The sequence below is a fragment of the Maniola jurtina genome, chromosome 1 (assembly GCF_905333055.1).
Source record: "Maniola jurtina chromosome 1, ilManJurt1.1, whole genome shotgun sequence".
Taxonomy (NCBI): domain Eukaryota; kingdom Metazoa; phylum Arthropoda; class Insecta; order Lepidoptera; family Nymphalidae; genus Maniola; species Maniola jurtina.
Window position 1 is genome coordinate 10,526,634 of NC_060029.1, and position 21,093 is coordinate 10,547,726.

Sequence of the window (21,093 nt, forward strand, 5' to 3'; positions counted from 1 at the left end):
GACAGGGCTTTTTTTGTATGTAAGTATCGAATTTTATACACAAACTAAAGCATGCTATTTTATCAGTGTATTGTTAAAAGTTATTTGTAACTTGTGTCGAAATACTGTTTTGTCTTATATCTGAGGACTGAATCTAGTTTCTTTTAAATGATACGCGATAATAAGTAGATACCTAACTGCGTTGCGTTTAAATGCATATGTCTGTTTTATCTGCGCATATTGTTCTTTTGTAGGTATATCAAACTACCTTAATCATAATTCCTGATAACAAATCTGATACCTGATTTAAATGTCGAATAAATTTTTAGGAATCACACTAATATTATAAAGACGAAAGTTTGTATGTGTGTGTGTGTGTGTGTGTGTGTGTGTATGTTTGTTACTCCTTCACGCAAAAACCACTGGACGGATTTGGCTGAAATTCAGAATGGTGATAGATAATATCCTGGATTAGCACATAGGCTACTTTTCATCCCGGAAAATCAAAGAGTTTCCACGGGAATTTTAAAAAACCTACATCCACGCGAACGAAGTCGCGGGTATCAGCTAGTATGAATATAAATGTCGGAATGGTTATACCTAATCTGATTTCATTTATTAAAACACATCCAGGTTACTTCTTTTAATAAAGTAACTTTTGTTTCGATACCTACGCTTTCGCAGTTCGCGAGGCTGGGTAAGTTTCTTTTTGACCACTCCTTAGGGCATCTTCAAGTCTTCTTTTGTCGGGCGCTGTGCCTCCGAATGGCATTTTTATTTTGCAATTGTAATTTATAATGCTGAATACAAAAGTACTATTTGGTTATGAAAAATTAAAACCTGGCAAGTTGTTTGTACAATAGAGAAAAAAATGACTTCTCAACTTTAAGGACAAGTTAAAACAGCGCGCGTAGCGAAAAATTCGTAAGTCTATGGTTAAAACTGTTTATCCTAGCCTAGGGCTTGAACTCCGGAATTCCGGTTTTGGCGTAACTCCGAAGCTTCAAAAGATTACAGATTCTTTTGTAATACCGGAGTTATCGTGACCATAAGCGGAGTTTCCATTTAATTATTTTTTTAAATCGACCTTTTTCAGCGGTTACATATTATGTAGAGTACAGAGGCTTCGTAAATTATATAATATGAAATAGGATGAAACTTATCCAATTTTATCGATGGGAAACCTAATAAAGAAAAAATTTACTAATTACTTTTACCTGGTCGTAATATCCTATTAGGTACCTACCTATAGATATTCTTCTTCTATCTTCTGTTGGTATAACATGCCTTAAAGTGTGTATGGTCTATGGTGCTGTACCATTTTCGGACCCTGAAATTTTTCGATATCGGTTGTTTTAAGGTTATGATAGTATTTTAAAACTAGAAAGTAATTTCCATATTTTCAATTGTTTTAATATTCAATGTTTATAATGTTTTCATTTTGATGTCCAATTGAGTCCTATACCTATTATTATCGGTTAGGTATTCATATTGTATGGTAGTTGCTATGTTATGATGAGCACAGGATATCGACAAATACCTAGGAAGTCAACCTATGCAAAAATCATTTTTTTGAATATCGTTTTTTTTTGAATTGATTTTGAAACTGCGCAGCCTTTTTATTATCATAAACGATTTCCTTGTGAATTTTGTATAATCTAGTAGCTTTGCGACGCGACGTGCTCTTAATGGCGTAAACACGATCTTTACTTATGCGAGTCTTCTTATTTGATTTCATTTTATTATACCATAAATATAAAGTAAAGTTGAATTGCTTGATTATTATATTTTTAGTTAGATAAATCACGTATTTTTTATTGAAATCGAAAAGAAAGTCCTATCTGTTATTCCTGTATCAACTGTAACTTCACAGCGCTTAACTTGGTTAGCTTAGTTCGGAAACTGTGCTTGTAAAAACAGTTCTTTTGAAACTATGAGTAATTCTATGATAAAATATTATAACAACTTCCTCGTAACCTTATATACAGACAAAATAATGTAGCAAGTAGTAGAAAAAAAAAGTAATAAACAAAGTTTTATCTATCTTTTTAAAATAAGTCTGTCAAACAAAAGTATTCTTTATTAAAATTTTATCGGGAGGGTGTCTGTTTATTTATTTTTAACTGGCCACAAAGCCTCCAGTCTAATGGACCGGTTCGATCAGGTTTTTCTGAATCACAAGCTACATTTTTGCTTATTTTCTATACAACCATTCTCCATGTTACATTTTGCGATTCCAATTCATCTAACGGCCGAAATTAATTATGTACTTATCTATCTGTAATCTGTCAATAAGTTTCTTAGCAACATTGTTACTTGTCAAAGAATACCATTAAATTTTTGATAAAAAACAACGTTGCTCAGCAACTTATCGACACATTACAGATAGATTGGTTTTTGATTTCGGCCGTAAGTAGGTATAGATAGATAGCATCGAAAAAATATTTCATTTTGTCAACTTGTGAGGAATACTCGATAAATCTATAGAGTCACCACTTACGCAATTTTTATTAATATCCATGACATGAATTGATGGAATTACCGAATTGTACCTACCTACCTCTATGAATAACGATATGCATAATAATCTCTACAACACATAATAATATGTGGCAACTGGCAATACATTCATTTATTATGATAAGTAGGTAGGTACCTACTTATTTATATCTCGAAGACTGCAAAATCTTCGGTGATAAGGAATAATATTAGTGAATCTGCAAGAAGGAATAGATGAGGTTACTCTAAAACCCCTCGAGCATCGTATCCTGAGTTTTATTTGAAATCTTACTGGACCGTTAGGTCATTTGGTGATCTTTAACTGTCTGAAGTACAGATATAAAGTTATTGATTCAAACTTAGGAAAGCCAAGCCGGAAACAACCTAAGGTTACGTAGAGTAATAATTATACTTAGGTGTAGCAAAAATACTTTAGGATGTCTTTCTACCAAGGATGTGAGTGGATGCCTAGCTAGGGTAGTTTATGAAACCCATCAAAAGAATAGTTTTAGTTTTGTGGCTCATTGAAACCCATAAATCTTATTCATCACAAACAATAAGCTATAGAAACGAAGTAACTCTGTTGATGGCTCAAGGAACAACAAACTTAATTCGCTATAACAGACAAAGTATGGTACAACGTGCAGTATGTGACTCCCATCAGTAATAGACATGCAGGAAAAGCAAGCAACCAAACAAGCAGTACGCACCACCATCATACTATACCACCATAAAAATCTTCTAAAACACACTCAACGTACGTTTCACGCCGACATCGGCGCATCCTCAGATGTAGACTCCACAATGTACAAGGAGGAAGTACCTACATAGTTCTAATTGAAATATTTCTTTCTAGGGCTAAACATAGAGGCGGGGTTCATGTCGCCGATGTCGCCGCCGGAGATGAAGCCGGACACTGCCATGCTGGACGGCATGCGAGACGACGCCACGTCCCCGCCAGCCATGAGGAACTACCCGCCGAATCATCCCCTTAGCGGCTCCAAGCACCTCTGTTCTATTTGCGGCGACAGAGCGTCAGGGAAGCATTACGGAGTTTATAGGTTAGTAAATAACTTTTAGACCGGTCGCATAATCTCAGGAATGTCTATCATAAAGCTTTCTGATGGACGCGGCGCGCTGGACGAACATCTGCATACCCTACACACTATCAGATGCTCCGGCGCTGAGCTCAGTTCGCGTTTGGTCGCTAGGCCTCTGAAGCAGATTTTTAGTGGTGTTGCCTTTTATGGGATCTAATATAAAGTATACCCTGAAATTCACTCAGTCGAAGCCGCGACAAAACAAATTTTCGAATATTCGTAGGTGAAATATTATAATATAATCCGGACTCAATGCAGGAGCATGCGAAACATTTATTTTTCTTAATGCGTCATTTTTCTTTGTTTTTAGGAACATTTAAAACCTGTACCTAAATTGACTGGTGTATTATGTAGATTCTGCTATTTATTATGTCTCTCGTAAGATTCCATTTCATAAAAATAGTTTCTTTAAGCTTATTTTATGGAGACTGAACTTTTCTTAATTCTATCTATCAATTTATTTCCTACACATTTCAAAAAGGAAAATGTAGATTTCAGATAGAGTAGTTAGGTATAGCTATGGTTGTGATGAGACTAACTTAAGGTCATATCCTATTGACCTATGTGTCAATCTATCTACGACTCTACATTAGTAGGTACTAGCTGATGCCCGCGACTTCGTTCGCGTGGATATAGGTTTTTGAAATCCCGTGGGAACTCATTGATTTTCCGAGATAAAAAGTAGCCTATGTGTTTATCCAGTGTATACTTAATCTATCTCCATTCCCAGCCAAATCCATGCTGTAGTTTTTGCGTGAAAGAGTAACAAACATACACACAAACTTTCACATTTATAATAGGTAGGCATAGGTATTAGTGTGAAGTGTGATTATTTGCTCCCTAGAGCGATATAGTATGTCTGTAATTACAGCTATAGTAAGTAGTATAATTACATACTACAAGCACAAGCATGTCTAGACAACTAGACGACTACCTTCTATAACTGGTCAAGTGCGACTCGGGCTCGCACACAAAGGGTTCCGTACCATAGTACAAGAAATAAAACATTTTATTTTCAAGGCGGCCACTTTGAGATTCTTATTATATGTTGTTATAGCGGCAATAGAAATTTACATTCTGTGAAAATTTCAACTCTTTACCTTTTACGGTACGCGAGACACCTTCACTTCACTTACAACTTCATACAATTTGGTACCTGTGTGGTTTTATATTTAAATCTATATTTTGGGGAGCTAAATACTATTTATAAAATATAATTTCTGTAATACTTATTTCGTCACGAAATATTTGATAAATAATTCGTTTTGGTATACTCACCTAGTAAGGCTTTACAGATTTATTAAAATTGATTTTTTTTTAAATTCTCAAGTATACGAAATATAAGTTACAGCACATCACGATTCACCACTTGAACCGAGTTACTTCTCAATTCAGCACAGCATCATCGGTATTCCGATTTCCGAGATGCCGCGGTCGAGTTGCTTGATTGAAAGCCTGAATTGGTGAACTGGAATTTTACAATTAAGTAGGAACGTGGGCAAATCCGTCTAGCTATACTAAAAATATAACACAACTGAAAATAATATAGTCTACTACTATATAATAGATTTAGAAATTGTTTTATTTATTTATTGAGCCTTTATTTACTCCTTATCTTCAAATACTTACAATAGGTTTTCTTACAACTATCTAGTTATTCTATTCTACAATTTTTATCTTTACTTTATGTTAGTTTTGTTAGTAAATAGGTTTATTAGGTGTTTTGTATGTGTGTGTGTGAGGTTTACATGATGTGTTTTGTACAGTGCTTAGTTAATAAAATTTGTTAATTTGAAAATGTTAAAACTAGTATTATATACCTACATTTATATCTATTGCTATTATTATTGTCTTATTTTATTATTTATTAATTGAGTTGGCAATAACCATATATAAGGATCCCATATTTGGATATAAGGCCTACCCCGGTTTCTTTTAATTTACTGTATTTTTCCTTAATGTTCGTCCAGTCTTAAAAAAGCCATATAATTGTATAAATTAGGTAAATTCTTTTCAAACTATTTCTTCCTTAGATTCCGCACGCTAGTAAATAGTATCCCAGAATTTTCCTTTTATGTTTACGTGAATATATTTTTATCTACCTATTATTATCGCGTGTTCTTTATACTTATATTGTATGTGTAAGGAATTCTTCAAACAGTTTAGTGCGCTACTAGGGCGTGGGAGGCGGCCAGTGTACATTCTATACCTATCCACTTTAGTACAATCCGAACTAATGTATTATTGAAACAATTTACAATTCTATCGATCGGTCGCCGCCTGTAATGCCATGCAAGAGACATTTTATTTTTACCTTGAGAATATACCTTAAGGCTGAAAAATCATTCATTCGAGGGCAGGTAAAATGGAGCAGGGGTATCGGACGTAGGTGCCTACTGCCTACATTGATTTAGCAATTCGTTTCCATAATTATTTTGACTTCATTAAAGTATTCTGCTTTATCGTTCACGTGGTCACGTGACATAGTAATAGTAGGCCTATTTAGTTTCATAAGGAAAGAAAATATTGGATTTTATTTTGGATATTAAATACCTTACTGAAGTTATTAGACATTAGTTAGTTGATTGGACATTTTTAAATACAAACTTTATTTCTAGTCTTCTGTCAGTAGGTAGTGCAGACTTAAACATTGTTTTATGTAAGACCTGGCAGGCTGATCCATAATTAATAACAAGTTACTTATCAGTCCAGCCGGCTACCTTTATTCAATGTAAAGATAGCCCGCATAGCCAAGTGAAAAGAGACACAAACCATAAAGATAATTATGAAAAATTGATAAATTCCGAGCACCCTGCGTACAAAGCCGTGGGCGATCGCTTTTCACAATAGCATCGTCAATTTTGATCTAAAACGCTTGCTTTACATAATAATTTACCGTGTTAAAAGTAAATATTTTCATCAATCATCGGCCATGTTTTCCACGCCTGATAATTATAATTTTGGACTTACAGCAAAGACATTAATATTGTAAAACTGTACGCTTACAGTTATTCACTGTTTTATTTATCTGAGACAGTATGGGCACACCCCCGACACGGGGGAGTGATGTTTCGCTTCTACGTAGTAATATAGAAGCTCGGCCTCCTAGTTGAGAGGGTCCGGGTTCAATCCTGGCCACGCACCCTCTAACTTTCGAGGTTACGACTGTGTGCGTTTTAAGCAATAATTAGGTATTACTTCCTTTACCGGCGAAGGAAAACATCTTGAGGAAGCCTGCATGTCTGAAAATCTGCCAATCTGCACTTGGCTAGCGTGGCACACTATGGCCAAATCCGTCTCACGGTTGATCACGATGATGATGAATAGCTCGTATTGTTTGATATGGAGAAATGTTGAACCAAAAGAGAAGAAGGAAGGAAGAATAAAAATATCGACATATTATTCCAGTTAACTAAAATATACAGTGTGTTTTATTATTATAGTGGAGAGATTTGAGAATCCCGATTGAGATCTGCTTGTACGGAGAGCCCGTCGAACCCGTATATGTAACATTTTTTAGTGTTCATTAAATATCTTTACCCAAACTGGTTTGGTTTTCGCATTCTTTCTTCCGCTCGTTTTGGATTCTCGTTTCAAAATAGTTTTCACTTTTTAGCAAGTAGGTAGCCCTTTTTAGGGTTCCGTTCCTCAAAAGGAAACAAGGAACCCTTATAGAATCACTTTGTTATCTGTCTGTCTTTCTATGGTGTCTGTGTAGAAAATTTATTGACATAGAATCATGGTAGGTAGGTCCTAGTACACTTAAGGGAACAAATCGGAAAACCGTGAATTTGTGGTTACATCCCAAAAGAAATATTAAAATCTGGTCATGAACAAAAATTAGTATTTTCAACTTTCAAAGTAAGATTAATATCCCAAGCGGGGTATCATATGAAAGGACTTTACCGGTACGTTCTAAAACAGTTTTTTATTTATTTTTATGCATAATGGTTTTTAATTTATCGTGCCAAACGTGGAAAAATATGACTATAGTCCGGAACCCTCGGTGCGCGAGTCTGACCCGCACTTGGCCGGTTTTTTGGGACGAGCGCGCTGCCAATATGGCATCATTTCCGCTTACGTGAAAGCTGAAAAATTACAATATTTCAACAACAACGCATTGATTTCAAGGCATCTTGTGCCTTGAAATTGTGTATTGTATTTTTCTGTTGTAGAATCTTATATGTATATAAACACCGGTCAAGTGTGAGTGTGGGACTCGTGCACCAATTTCGTACCTTGGAAGAACTTGTTTATTTTGTTGCTTAATTTATTTCCAACTTCAAATAATAAAAATCTTAAATTGTTCCATAAGAATCCTGGACTCCAAGAATGTAAGTTTGTAATGTAAGTTTTCTTGACAGACACGACAGACGGACAGACAGACAGACAGACAGACAGTCGACAAAGTAATCCAATAAGGGTTCCGTATTTTCCTTTTTAGGTACGGAACCCTAAAAATAACTTCTCACGCGCCATTTTAATTTTATGTGCAAATATCATGTCAAAAGTACGATTTTAGTCCATATTTTAAAGGTGAACCATACTTTGGACATAACAGTTGACTTATAGAGTAATAAAAATGGCGCGTGAGAAGTCATTTTGGGACTATAACTGCGAATCTGATAGTGTCACAATGTGCTTATCAATTTTGATAAATACGGTTGTCATGACCATAGTATACCAATGTATTCTGTGGTCATGACTTTCACTCTTCTTTAATTGACTTTGTAATATCGTTATATCGCGTTATACCTACTCTACTATTTACCTAAATTGAACGATGTTTTGAATAAGTATATTTTTTTTTACTAAGGTCGCAGTTTATCAATGTGTGGCAACAAAGATTTATTTGTTTCATGTGAACAAAAATGGCTAGATCCTGCAGAAAAATAGACACAGAGCTAGCTTGGGTCCCGGAAATATTCAGATACAAGTTAGCCCTGGCTGCACTCTCACCTGCCCGGCTAGCATGGGCAGTAGATAAAAATTATATCCCCGATTATATCCACTGCTTTCTATGACATATAGGTAAGAGATGATGCAGTCTAAGATGGGAGTGGGCTGGAACGCTTAATCGCTTGGCGGCACGGCTTTGCCGGTAGGGTGGTAACTAGCCACGGCCGAAGCCTCTCACCAGAGTGAAATTTTACAATTTTATATATTACATAGATAAACATTCTTGTTATTTCTTGGTTCAGCTTCAGTGTTAAATTTAGTAAACTTGTTTTTCAGTTGCGAAGGTTGCAAGGGTTTCTTCAAACGGACGGTGAGAAAAGATCTAACATACGCGTGTCGTGAAGAGAGAAACTGCATCATCGACAAGCGGCAACGGAACCGATGTCAGTACTGTCGATACCAGAAGTGCCTCGCGTGCGGCATGAAGCGCGAGGCCGTGCAAGAGGAGAGGCAGAGGGCGGCCCGAGGCGCTGAAGACGCGCATCCGAGCAGTTCTGTTCAGGTAACATTGCTTCAAATTATACAACTCGCTTGTGTCAGAATGAACTAGAGTGAGGGAACTCTTGGTTTTGTTTTATTCGTTATGGAACCGCCCACAGAATTACACATTTAAATTACATAATTATGGTATTCCTTAAGTTCTATGGGTTTCAATTTACGGGCAGTCCCAACTCACAACGTGCATTGAAAACAAGAGTCGTACAATAAATTATTATTATACCTATCCTCAAGGGCATTAAAAATATACCTAAGCTTATAAATTTTAAAAGAATTATTACAACTAGGACCTGACATATCCTACTGAGAAATGAAGTGTAACTTGAGTTTAAAAGCCAATATCCCAAAACTACATATCTATGCCCAAAACAAATCGATCAAAATGATTGTTTGATTCTGAATGGACGATATGTCAAATATTAGGCTATGGTGACGTGACGTGAAAACAAAGAAAAATAGGGCTACCTGCGTCATCAAATGTACTAACATTTGGCGCCTGCCAGTGACGTCGAAGCCTTGACGCGCGACGTTTTGTTGGAAGTTCCCTACTGTCGTGAACTGTGCTTGTGTAAAGTCGAAGTGAACCTGTTTTATTACCTAAATAGCGGCTCTCAAGTATCATTTGATAATTCTGCGCGCAGTCTAGGCAAATCTTCTTGAGTACGTCTATACAAGCCTAAAGCACACGTTAAGTACGCCAGAAACTGCACAGCAGGATGTCTCAGCTTCCGAAAAGCAGCTAGGGCGCTAATTGGATGGGAAACATCGATGACCAAAAGTGTGGCCGCTACCTTGAAGACGCCTAAGTATCTATGTCCAACAGTGGATACATAGCTGATGATGATTTCTACCTCAATAGATGTTACTTTGATGGGCAGCTCGAGTTAAAAAAAATAAAAGACAATTGTCATGTTTTTCTAACGCAATCTTATATTCGTGAACATGTTAAACTTTATCACTTAGTTTTAATAGCTTACCTGTAATACTAAGCAATTAAACTTTAAGTAGCCAATCAAAATGTCTCAGGCAATTAACTACGATGACTATACTAAAATAAACATTGGCAGTGACGCGCGTGGATTTCTTTACTTTTAATGATCACCTATAAACCTTGTCATTCAAAACTTTGTAATGACAAATGACCAAATGAATGCCCATATAAATAGAATGTAAGCTCGACCTTCGGGTGCCTAAGGTGTGTATAAGCTTGAACTACGGTAAATCCTATGATCTTCCAGTAAAACCCGAGAATTACCAAGTTTTAATAGTAAAAGTCAAAACTGATGTAATATTTTCGGACTTTTGCTCACTAAAAGAGTTTACCACAAAAGCCACGGTAAAGTCTGAATAATTCCTAGTGAATTCCTTCCTTCCGAAATTAACGATTACCTTCATTACACAGAACAACAGTTCGTACTCTTATTATAATTATTATTAGTAAGACTGTTTTACTAGAGAACCTTAGAATTTATCGTAGTTCGAGCTAAGAGAAATCCTAAGATTCGAACTGTTACAGAAGATATAATATAACATAGTATAAAATACACTACAAAGGACCTATTCTACACATAGTTAAAGCAAAGTAAACCAAACATCCATGAATCCATACGGCTGAAAGTACAGAATATATTATAATAGAGCTACTTACCGAAAGTTCAAATATAAATTAGTAAAGTGGTTCAAATATAAAATACCTTCTTAGTATAACATTGTTAGTTCGTTAGTCACAAGGTTATCGATATAATTTATTCCGTGGCCCCGGCTAAGGTCCACGTCCTTCGAACTATGAAGGATATAGATAAGCCGTTGCCGGTAAATATGTATTTATGGAATTTTTTGCCATACGTCTAATATTTTAATGTAATAATATTATGGCTTTTTGACGCGATAAAAATGTAACTGTATATTTATAATCAGATATCCTACCTTCTAGAATGATTGTTATCTGTTGTAGAAAAAAGCTAGGTATACATTTTGAGAACGCACCCGCCATATATGCTTTATCCGTTAACTGTGATGTTAAAAGTACGATTGATGTGACAGTTGACACTAATCAAATCCCACTAGATATATTCTATACGTCGTTATATTGTGGTCATTAGTTCATTAAAAACACTCTGCACTGCATCACGATTCATGTCACATCGGGTGTTTGTAAACGTCGACCTCGCGTCGTCGGGTTGGCTGCCGTGTTTATCTCCAATTTTTATTTCCAAAAAATTTTTTACGATTAAAACAGTATTACAATTACCCATATTTGGAATTCGATTTTGATTAACTAAAAGGAGGCATTCTTTAATTTTTCCAGGAGCTATCAATCGAGCGGCTGCTGGAGATGGAGTCGCTTGTGGCGGACCCCACCGAGGAGTTCCAGTTCCTGCGCGTGGGGCCCGACAGCAACGTGCCGGCGCGGTACCGCGCGCCCGTCTCCAGCCTGTGTCAAATAGGTAAGCTGGGCACATCAGTTTCACTTTCATTTTCCAGGAGCTATCCAATATATACTTCTGCAACACAGTTTATACCTTTGCAAGATATTTCATTCTCATTTGATTGTTAATATATTGTGTTTTTGAAGTAAGTAAAGGAATAAATCCGAAAACCGTGAATTTGTGGTTACATCACAGAAAAAAAATTAAAATGTGTTTAAATTTTCAAAGTAAAAACTATACCAAGTAGGGTATCATATGAAAGGGCTTTACTTGTACATTCTAAAATAGATTTTTATTTATTTTTAAGCATAATGGTTTTCGATTTATCGTGCAAAATGTCGGCAAAATACCCGAGTACGGAACCCTCGGTGCGCGAGTGTGACTTGCACTTGGCCGGTTTTTTATTTTGACATACGCTTGAAAATGAACGCTCAAGCGGATCCGCGCGGTTGCAGAAGCGGATCTTGGGCTACAGAGATACGCCGTGCGAGGAGCCAGCCGACTCTATTTCATGTCATAGTGCATTAGCTGGTCCTCAGCTTCTTTAAGGGTTTGCATTCGACTGTTCCAGGTAACAAGCAGATAGCCGCGCTGGTGGTGTGGGCGCGCGACATCCCACATTTCAGCCAGTTGGAGCTGGATGACCAGGTGCTGCTCATCAAGGCGTCGTGGAACGAACTGCTACTTTTCGCCATCGCCTGGCGGTCTATGGAGGTAAGCTGAGAAATTTTCTTGGATTTTGTAGTTTGTACCTCTTTCGGAGTCAAGATCACTCATTCGACGGCAGTGGTGGGCGGGGCGGGAGAGCGCGCGGGAGCGGGGCGACACCACAATAGCGTATTTACATGGAGTCGGTAATAGGCCAACGAATATGTATTGCATCTTCGCCTCGCGTTCGCCCCCGCCCCGTCCACTTTTTTTCACACATTCGCTACAATTTTTTGAGTGACCTGACTCGTTTATATTTATTGCAGTTTTTATACTTTTGCCATATTCAATTGCACAACCCACGACATCTTACAGTAACTTCACTCGCAAATGTAATACTGTTGGTAAAATAACGAATTTGTGACGTGAGTGAAGTTAACAGAAGGTGCAAAAGCGCGCCTTTAGCCTTCAACAGTATACAGACCTAATGCTTAATTATGTATTGTTTACATTTCAGTACCTAGAAGATGAGCGAGAAAACATGGATGGTACGAGAAGTGCCGCGCCGCCACAGCTCATGTGCCTAATGCCTGGTAAATGCTATTCTTTTGTCTTACTGTCCAGGTGCATTAAGGTGCACGGTTAAAGATAGTTAACATATTTTTTTGTAGCGGTCCAGATTTACCGATTACCGTAACGTAATTTTAACCACCTGATATGCAATTGGTTCATAGATTTTTTCGAACTTGTTCCCCATTTACTTTATGATCACCATACCACAAGAGGTCGCGCGAGTTTAGGCAGTGAGCGAGAGAGATGACTCTGTTTCGCTCAACACCTGAATGTAGGGAGAACCGAAAAGGTTGCGACGCAAAGATTATTATTTGAAAGTGTTGTGTTTTCCAGGCATGACCCTGCACCGCAACTCGGCGCTGCAGGCGGGCGTGGGGCAGATCTTCGACCGCGTGCTGTCAGAGCTGTCGCTCAAGATGCGCGCGCTGCGCATGGACCAGGCTGAGTACGTCGCGCTCAAGGCCATCGTGCTGCTCAACCCGGGTAATTAACCTCCTTAGCGTCCCGATCTGCAGGCATGACCCTGCACCGCAACTCGGCGCTGCAGACGCGTGAGGGGCAGATCTTGAACTTGGTAACTACCCCCTTTTTAGGGTTTCCCACCAAAATAGTAAAAAAGGAAACTAGTACGACTAAATCCAGATTTCGTCCACGTGACAAATTCAATCTGTAGCCCGAGATCAAATGAACCCATTAGTATTTATAGTCTATAATAATATATATGTTACTAAAAGCGACTATCGACTTTCGAATTTCGAAAGTTTCATGCAAACCCGTCCAACGGTTTTAACCTGACACTCGTACAAATAAGAAATCAGAGACATTACGGTGTTATAACAATAAAGATGAGTACCTGTGCTTTGAGATACACTAGTTCCTGGGCTAGATTTTTATCATTTGCTTTTTATTTTATTTCAGACATTAAAGGGCTGAAAAATCGTCCAGACGTCGATGTTTTAAGAGAAAAGGTAAGTCACAGCTACAAAAACAGAAAATTCTAGTCTGTTGAGCAAAAGTTATAGTATATGAACTCTTAATCATACTAATCGAAATTGTATTTGGCAAGAAATCATTGCAATATTTGGAATTAATAGACGTTTTTAATACCCGATTAACGTCCCAATACTAAACTATCATTCATTTGGATAGGGCTGCAATTCTCCGTTTGAGTAATTTAATTTCTTCAACAGATATTCTCGTGCCTGGACGAATACTGTCGACGAGCACATAGTTCCGAAGAAGGCAGATTCGCGTCTCTTCTTCTAAGGCTACCAGCTCTCCGTTCCATATCCCTCAAGAGTTTCGAGCACCTATTTTTCTTCCACCTGATTGCGGAAGGCAACATCGGCAACTACATACGAGAAGCGTTGCGTAACCACGCGCCACCCATCGATACTAGTACCATGATGTAAGACCCTTAATCCGGCTCCGAAGGACCAACTTCAAGTTTGTAAACTCCGTAAGTAGCTCGCATCACTATTTCGAAGACTTGGATCGCCGTACCATATGCTCAAAAGCTTTTACCGCCAATTATACGAGAGGCGGTGTATGATTCAACAAGGGAGCTCTTTAATCCGGCTCCTAAAGACCACCTTCAAGGTCTTTTTAAAGCTTGGGTTCAACTCGAATCTCGCGCGGGATGAGGGACGCGAATCGCGAATTATATTGCATGCGACTACTTTTGCCTAGATACAGAAAATTTCGAGATGGAGATTTGAGGTGGTATTTATATCATTAGTGGGGAAATAAAAGGACACAACTCCAAGAACGATATATAAACACAAACAATAAACCACGAGAAATGCATCTAAAGAGGAGTGTATTCAGAGCACGTTTCACAGGATAAACAGCAGAAAAATATAATCTTTTCACTATATACAAGGGAGATATTGTCATCCAATATTTGTTATGTTATAAACAAATAAAATATTACTTCCAAATCAGCTAGCGTTGCATTATTGTTTTTAGGAATAGCCTGAAGACCAAAATTGGTTTGTCACAAAGAAAAGTACTGTAATTCTAAAATGTTTTTTTTTTATCCCAGTGTTGACAAACCCAGTGAGCTTGTGTGAATTTTTTTTAATTGAATTAGAGAAAGTACCTCTTTTGATAGGACTCCTATTTTATCTTCAAGAAGAGAACTTAAGTAACGCAATATATAAGTCTGGAGCTGAAGAAATACTGTTTGTTCACTTTAGTTCGAGTTATCTGTCAATTTGTATGGCGATTCAGAGCTTTATAAATGATTCTTCAATGCTGGTCATTCTCTCGTGAGTTGTTCTTAGGGAAAAAATTTGACGGAGCCCTATGTAGGGTTTAATAAAATTAGTCGATTAAGTTAAATATTATTCTATTTAGTAACAAAGACTATACTTTTATTATTATTTTTATATTTTTACTAATGTAAGGTATAATAGCAATTATTATTATGATTGTTAATGTGTATAGATGTACATTCATCGTGACCTGAAGTGATAAATGCTAAGGAATTGTGCCTACACTAATGTGCACTATTTGGAATTACAATCTTTAAAATATCACAATTTTAAATCATACTTATCAGTACAGAATTATAATAAATGAAATGGGCGAAATTTTCCAGAAAAATAATATATCCCTGGTGTATATTTTAAAATACGGGATGAATTTTTTTAAGAATCAAAATAGACTAGAAACTATATAATACCATAAAGAATGAAATATAATATTTAAGGCATTAATAATTCAATTTGCTTGAAATTGGGTTTTAAGAAATTTCTGACAAAACAAATCAAATCTATCAATTATGTTATTCAAAAGTTATATTCATGTGTTAAGATTAGGTATTCAATAATTAATTTCATTTTTAATTCCATCATTCCATGTAGGATTTTATCACTGTAAATTTTATAGTATAAACATAAAATATTGTGTTGTTGAATTAAAATACATAATTCTAGCGAAGTTATGATTATTTTAACAACAGTCCATATTACAAATCCAGAGTACCTATGAAATAAATTGTTTTTGGGTTTTCAGTAGGAATCGTAGAGGTTACCATTGTACATCATTATATTATTTGATCCCTGGACTAAAGTTGCTGGCGAATTATTGTGTCCATTGTCCACTGTTCAGGTTGAAAAAAAAACATTCGATGAGTAGGTACAAAGTACACAAAATGTGTAAATAATCGGTGTAATCAATCAATAAGTGATGCTAAATATTATAATTGGAGGCCGCCTCTTCTTATTTTAAAAAAAAAAAAAGTAACTTTAACACGATCGATCGATAAAATGAAACTATTCATAGGAAATTATAAATTCTATTAGATGTTCGTAGCATATACCTATCTAATATAAAGCGTTAGTAGTATAGATGATAAAATGTTCTACCAAATCTTTATTAAATGCTAAAATTGTTGATGTTAATCTTTTAAACGGCTCACAGCTGTCGGCAGGACGTGTTTAAACGTTGTTGCTGTCTTAAAATTATCTAAAGAAAAATTATTATCTTTTGAAAATCGGGTCACCATTAAAAATAAAAAGTCCTTAAGGACCACTAGCCCATGGCGATCCAATTTGCCAACACGTGACATTTTTGGACGAAATCGGAAGAGGAGGCAGTCGTGACTGTGTAGCCATGTTCTGCATCGCAACTGTATTACTACAACAATTTGTATTGCTATAGAGGCGATACAGAGTTATGGTTCCGTGGTCAAGGTAGAGTTATGGTTCCATGGTCAAGACGACCGGCGACAGCATCGCGGCCTTTTTGCGCCGATATAGTCGCAAAATATCGCCATGGGCCGTTGCCCTAAGTGCCATAACACACTAGCGCGGCACGTCGCGCGCGTTTTATTTTCGATATAAACTTTTGGTGCAATCGGCATTGTCACGGAACCACAGACCAGTTAATCCAGAGCACTGCACGATTGCGATGTCGCGTGCGGCTCGTCTCTTGATTGAAAAGATGGGCGCGACGCATTTTTATATGGTGTTTAATGCTTTAAAAGCACGACAATTTCGTAATAAAACAATAGCTCTCCGACCTCCATTTTGACACTGTTTTTAGGGTTCCGTAGCCAAATGGCAAAAAACGCAACCCTTATGGATTCGTCATGTCTGTCTGTCCGTCCGTATGTCACAGCCACTTTTTTCCGAAACTATAAGAACTATACTGTTGAAACTTGGTAAGTAGATGTATTCTGTGAACCCATGTGAACCGCATTAAGGTTTTTACACAAAAATAGAAGAAAAAAAAAATTTTGGGGGTTCCCCATACTTAGAACTGAAACTCAAAAATATTTTTTTTTCATCAAACAACTCCGATGTCCGACTCGCACTTGGCCGCTTTTTTTTTTGCTGCGTCCTGTACGTGCTCGGTCTGCAGCATGCGAGGTGCCGTACTAGTTGGTTATGCCACAAAATTTGTTGGTGCTTTAATAAAATATGCATTTTAGAATGCATATTATTATCAAGTTATAAGAAACTTCGTTAGTTTAATATCTTTATTAAGTTTTATTAATGAAATTGTAAATATTATTTTAAATACGTACCTATGTCTTTGCATGTACAATTTAATTTTAATTAAGAAGTAAATTATGGTTAATAATTATTATTGTTTTATATTATTTGTTTATACCTCATCCTTGCAGGATCGGAACTGTGTCAAATGGCCTATTTTATTAAATTAAATTTTTTGACAATAATGTCCAGGGCCCCAAGTCTACTATTGCAATTGTGTTTCAGTTGTCTATCAATGACATCTTAATTGTTACTTTTAGCAATTTTGGTAGTCTACTAATTCAATGGCGTCACAATTGCTTTCCGATGGCGTGCCACTGACACTTCAATGACGCAATTGTAAATAGTTGGTAGTCCCGTACTTAATGACAAGCCAATGATCGAATGTATGCGTAGTCTGCTAATAGTTTGACAGCTGCAATGACCATTGAATCGCCAGTGAACTATCATTGATGCGCCATTGTGCTGTCATTGCTTTTAAGCCAGTGTTTGTTTGGTTTTACGGGTTTAACATCATGTTTAGCAATAGTTTGGGTATTTAGTTGTTATCTTTCTACGTTGTAAGGTGAACACCTAGGCATAATGTCTAGAATAAGATGGAATATTTTGGAATTGGCCAACGCGGTTGATACTCAGGAGTTGATATTGATACTCGCTTGCTAAGGAGCAATATAGACCCCTTTCAGGATATATCCTTTGTAAAAATGTTTCGCCTTGGGAAGGAAACTGTAAAGGAGCTAGTGGAGCAGCTCACTCCACTTATTCCGAGACCACAACGGAATGATGGAATATTTGCGGAGACGAAGGTTAGAAAACAACTTCAAATTATCATTGCTTATCTCTAAAGGCATGGCTATAATCTAAGAATACATGAAGTTGGTAGGTATGAATGTAATGTATTACTGTTGCAGATTCTGATAGCCTTAGTATTTTATACACCATCTCATACCAGACATTAGTTGGGCAGAGTGCCCTCCACAGAAGACTGTGTCAAGAGCTGTGAGGCAAGTTACAGAGACACTCAATGCCAAATTTAACAAATATGTTAAATGGCCCATCCAGCATGACCGGAATGCCATGAAAGCTAAGTGAGAAATTCAACTTTTCCTAACTGTTGTAGGTTTCCTAATGTTGGTTGGATTTTCAGGTGACAGTGGCTATCCTCTGAAGAAAACAAAGATCACCCCAATCCTCAACACCATAGAGGGAACACCATAGCACAATTTTTATTTAATGCACTCAATAGACTGCACTCAATAGAGTTGAACGCTGTATAGTTTTATTAAATAAAATCCTGTTTGAGACAGTATATGAAAAAACCGGCCAAGTGTGAGTCAGACTCGCGCACTGAGGGTTCCTTACTCGGGTATTTTTCCAACATTTTGCATGATAAATCAAAAACTATAAAAATCTGTTTTAGAATGTACAGTAAAGCCCTTTTATATGATACACCACTTGGTATAGTTATCTTACTTTGAAAATTGAAACAGGTTTTCATTTTTTTTTTAAATGATGTAACCACAAATTCGCGGTTTTCAGATTTATTCCTGTATTTGTGCTATAAGACCTACCTACCTGCCCAATTTCATGATTCTAGGTCAACGGGAAGTATAGGTTTTACCTACTTATAGGTATAACCTTTAGGTTTCTTGACAGACACGACGGATGGACGGACAGACAGACACAAAGTGATACTATAAGGGTTCCGTTTTTCCTTTTGAGGTACGGAACCCTAAAAAAAGGGTGTCCTAGACAAATAAACTATAGCAAATATTATAGTTTGATTGATAGGTGTTTTATTTACAAATTATTTTTTTCAGATGTTTGCTCCGAGCACATGCTTTGCATTACAGTCAATCACCACAGGCAAGATTGTGAATGCATGTTATATTTTGCACAGTATTGCAAACAAGACCAACGCACGTGCCTCCACTCATGCCTGTGGAAGCTCTTCATCTGCAACAGGTATGTGATTTAATTTTTGTTTATTCTTTAAAAAAAACAACAAATTTCCACAAATATGTTTATTCATTTAACATAAAAAGATTAAAATATCCTTAATATATAAGAGTAATATTATTATGAATTAAACAACATTATTGTATATTTTAGGATGAACACAATTCAAGGGCCGAGAGTTGGAAAGTGCTATTGATGGACAGCATTCACAAAGCCATCGAGTTAACCACGGTCTGCTTGAAGGTAGAGTGCTGCAGCAGACTCTCATCAACAGGCTGTGGAGAAATGCATGAAATTAATAATAAATAATTGAAATAAATGATTTTGAATTTTGACTAGACTTTGATTAGATTTTTAAAGAAAAATTAATATTTCTTTCCTATAATCCGCATAACTGTTAAGCGATTGTAGCGAAACATAGGAATATTAATTTTTCTTTAAATATCATGGAATTCCACAAGGTAATGTCTGTTTCTATTCAATATTTGATTAGATTAATATTGGAAACTCCAAGCATAGTGATTCATAATAATTTGCTGATCTGACACCATTACCAGAGTATTTTCCATTTAATTTCTTTGAACAGACACTAAATTGTACCTTGAATGTAGTCATCAGATTCTGATTCTGACAGCTGTTTTGTGGGACATTAAATGAATAAAAAGGCAACCTTTTTCGAGGGGAATGCAACACTCGTTGCATCTCCTGCTCCTCCTGCTGTCCTGTTAAATACAGCAGCAAACTTTTCAATTGCTGCAGCCAGCCTAGCAGCAGCTTGGTTTGTTGCAGTCCCCAGTCTGACAATTGCTGCAGCCAAGTTCTCCGTCGCCTGGGCTTGAGCCAAAATGCGTCTGCATTTTGGCCTCGATATCTGCTCAAGCCTGGCCTGCGAACGCCGCTTAGCCAGGCTTTGCCCCGTCACTGGTGCGGTTGCAGTGACAGGAATGGCTCTCCAAATAGTCTAGCAGCGACGAAATCTGCTCCCCTACTACCATTTTCGCAGTCCCTTATAATATTCACACTTCACAGATTTAAATATTCTGTCTACCTAGGTAGGTATTCGCAAGTCGCCTCAAAAATCAAAAATCAAAATACTAAAATAAAGTTGTTTATATACTATCTCTATGAGTTGCAGAACTATCAAATGACATTGACATTTAATGTCAATTCGACAATTACAGATGAAATATAATTATTTTTGACATTTTATTTTTTAGATCGCACTTAAAATTTATCTTTTTGGCTTATTATGATAATTTTACTTAAGGCTTAATCTTTAAAACACAAATAGATAACATTTATAATCGAATCTGGCTTAAATAAACGTTTTTAATATGTATTATTTTTTTTGGACTCATTTCGGCAAACGCTTTTTGAGCAAATGGCAATACCAACTACAATGCAACTACAATCCAATTACAAGACCATCGGTCGACCATTGTGAATTTAGTAGACTACGAAATTGTGAACCAATGGTAATTGAATTAAAATTGCATTGTAGTTCAATGACAAATCATGTAAAATAGCAGACTTGGGGCCCAGGCCAGTCTTATTTACCTCAATACAAAAATCATTTTTAAAATTAAACTTATAAAATTAACCAGTATTAATAAACAAAAAAAATTCCTTGAAGATCTGAAATTATCGTGGTATAATTCTGAGGTAGGTACACAATATGATAGGTTCAAAAATCAGATTTCACAATGTAAACATTTGAAATTTAAGTATCCGTGAAATTGTAAATACCATTAGATTATAATTTAACAGAATCAATCTCGTGAGATTATAAACTGTCGAAAGATTGTGAACCTCTCCATATTGAGATTGCAGCGAAATGGCAACAGAATATACAAGAGAGTATTTACAATTTTACAGTGACATATAATATCAGAGACCACAGAATATTATTATTCTTATCATATTTTTTTTTAGAATTTGGACTATCGT

At 36.5% G+C, this 21,093-nt stretch overlaps 1 protein-coding gene and 1 long non-coding RNA gene across 7 annotated transcripts in view; both read left to right on the forward strand.

Moving 5' to 3' along the window:
* Window positions 1-16,845, forward strand: part of LOC123866777 (protein ultraspiracle homolog) — a 43,930-nt gene extending 27,085 nt beyond the window's left edge. For all 5 annotated transcript variants that reach the window (XM_045908504.1, XM_045908471.1, XM_045908477.1 and 2 more), the window contains 8 exons: window positions 3,335-3,539; window positions 8,814-9,039; window positions 11,344-11,482; window positions 12,036-12,178; window positions 12,630-12,705; window positions 13,019-13,168; window positions 13,604-13,653; window positions 13,876-16,845. In XM_045908504.1, the coding sequence (XP_045764460.1) occupies window positions 3,335-3,539; window positions 8,814-9,039; window positions 11,344-11,482; window positions 12,036-12,178; window positions 12,630-12,705; window positions 13,019-13,168; window positions 13,604-13,653; window positions 13,876-14,097 (1,211 nt within the window). In that variant the 3' untranslated portion in view covers window positions 14,098-16,845. The remainder of the gene's footprint in view (window positions 1-3,334; window positions 3,540-8,813; window positions 9,040-11,343; window positions 11,483-12,035; window positions 12,179-12,629; window positions 12,706-13,018; window positions 13,169-13,603; window positions 13,654-13,875) is intronic.
* A 69-nt stretch (window positions 16,846-16,914) lies between these two features.
* Window positions 16,915-19,479, forward strand: LOC123866827. 2 transcript variants are annotated; one of them, XR_006796263.1, is made up of 4 exons: window positions 16,915-17,993; window positions 18,099-18,275; window positions 19,008-19,152; window positions 19,300-19,479. It is a non-coding gene; the product is annotated as an uncharacterized LOC123866827 (long non-coding RNA). The 2 variants fall into 2 exon arrangements; XR_006796261.1 differs by having other exon boundaries at window positions 16,915-18,275.
* The last annotated feature ends 1,614 nt before the right edge of the window (window positions 19,480-21,093 follow it).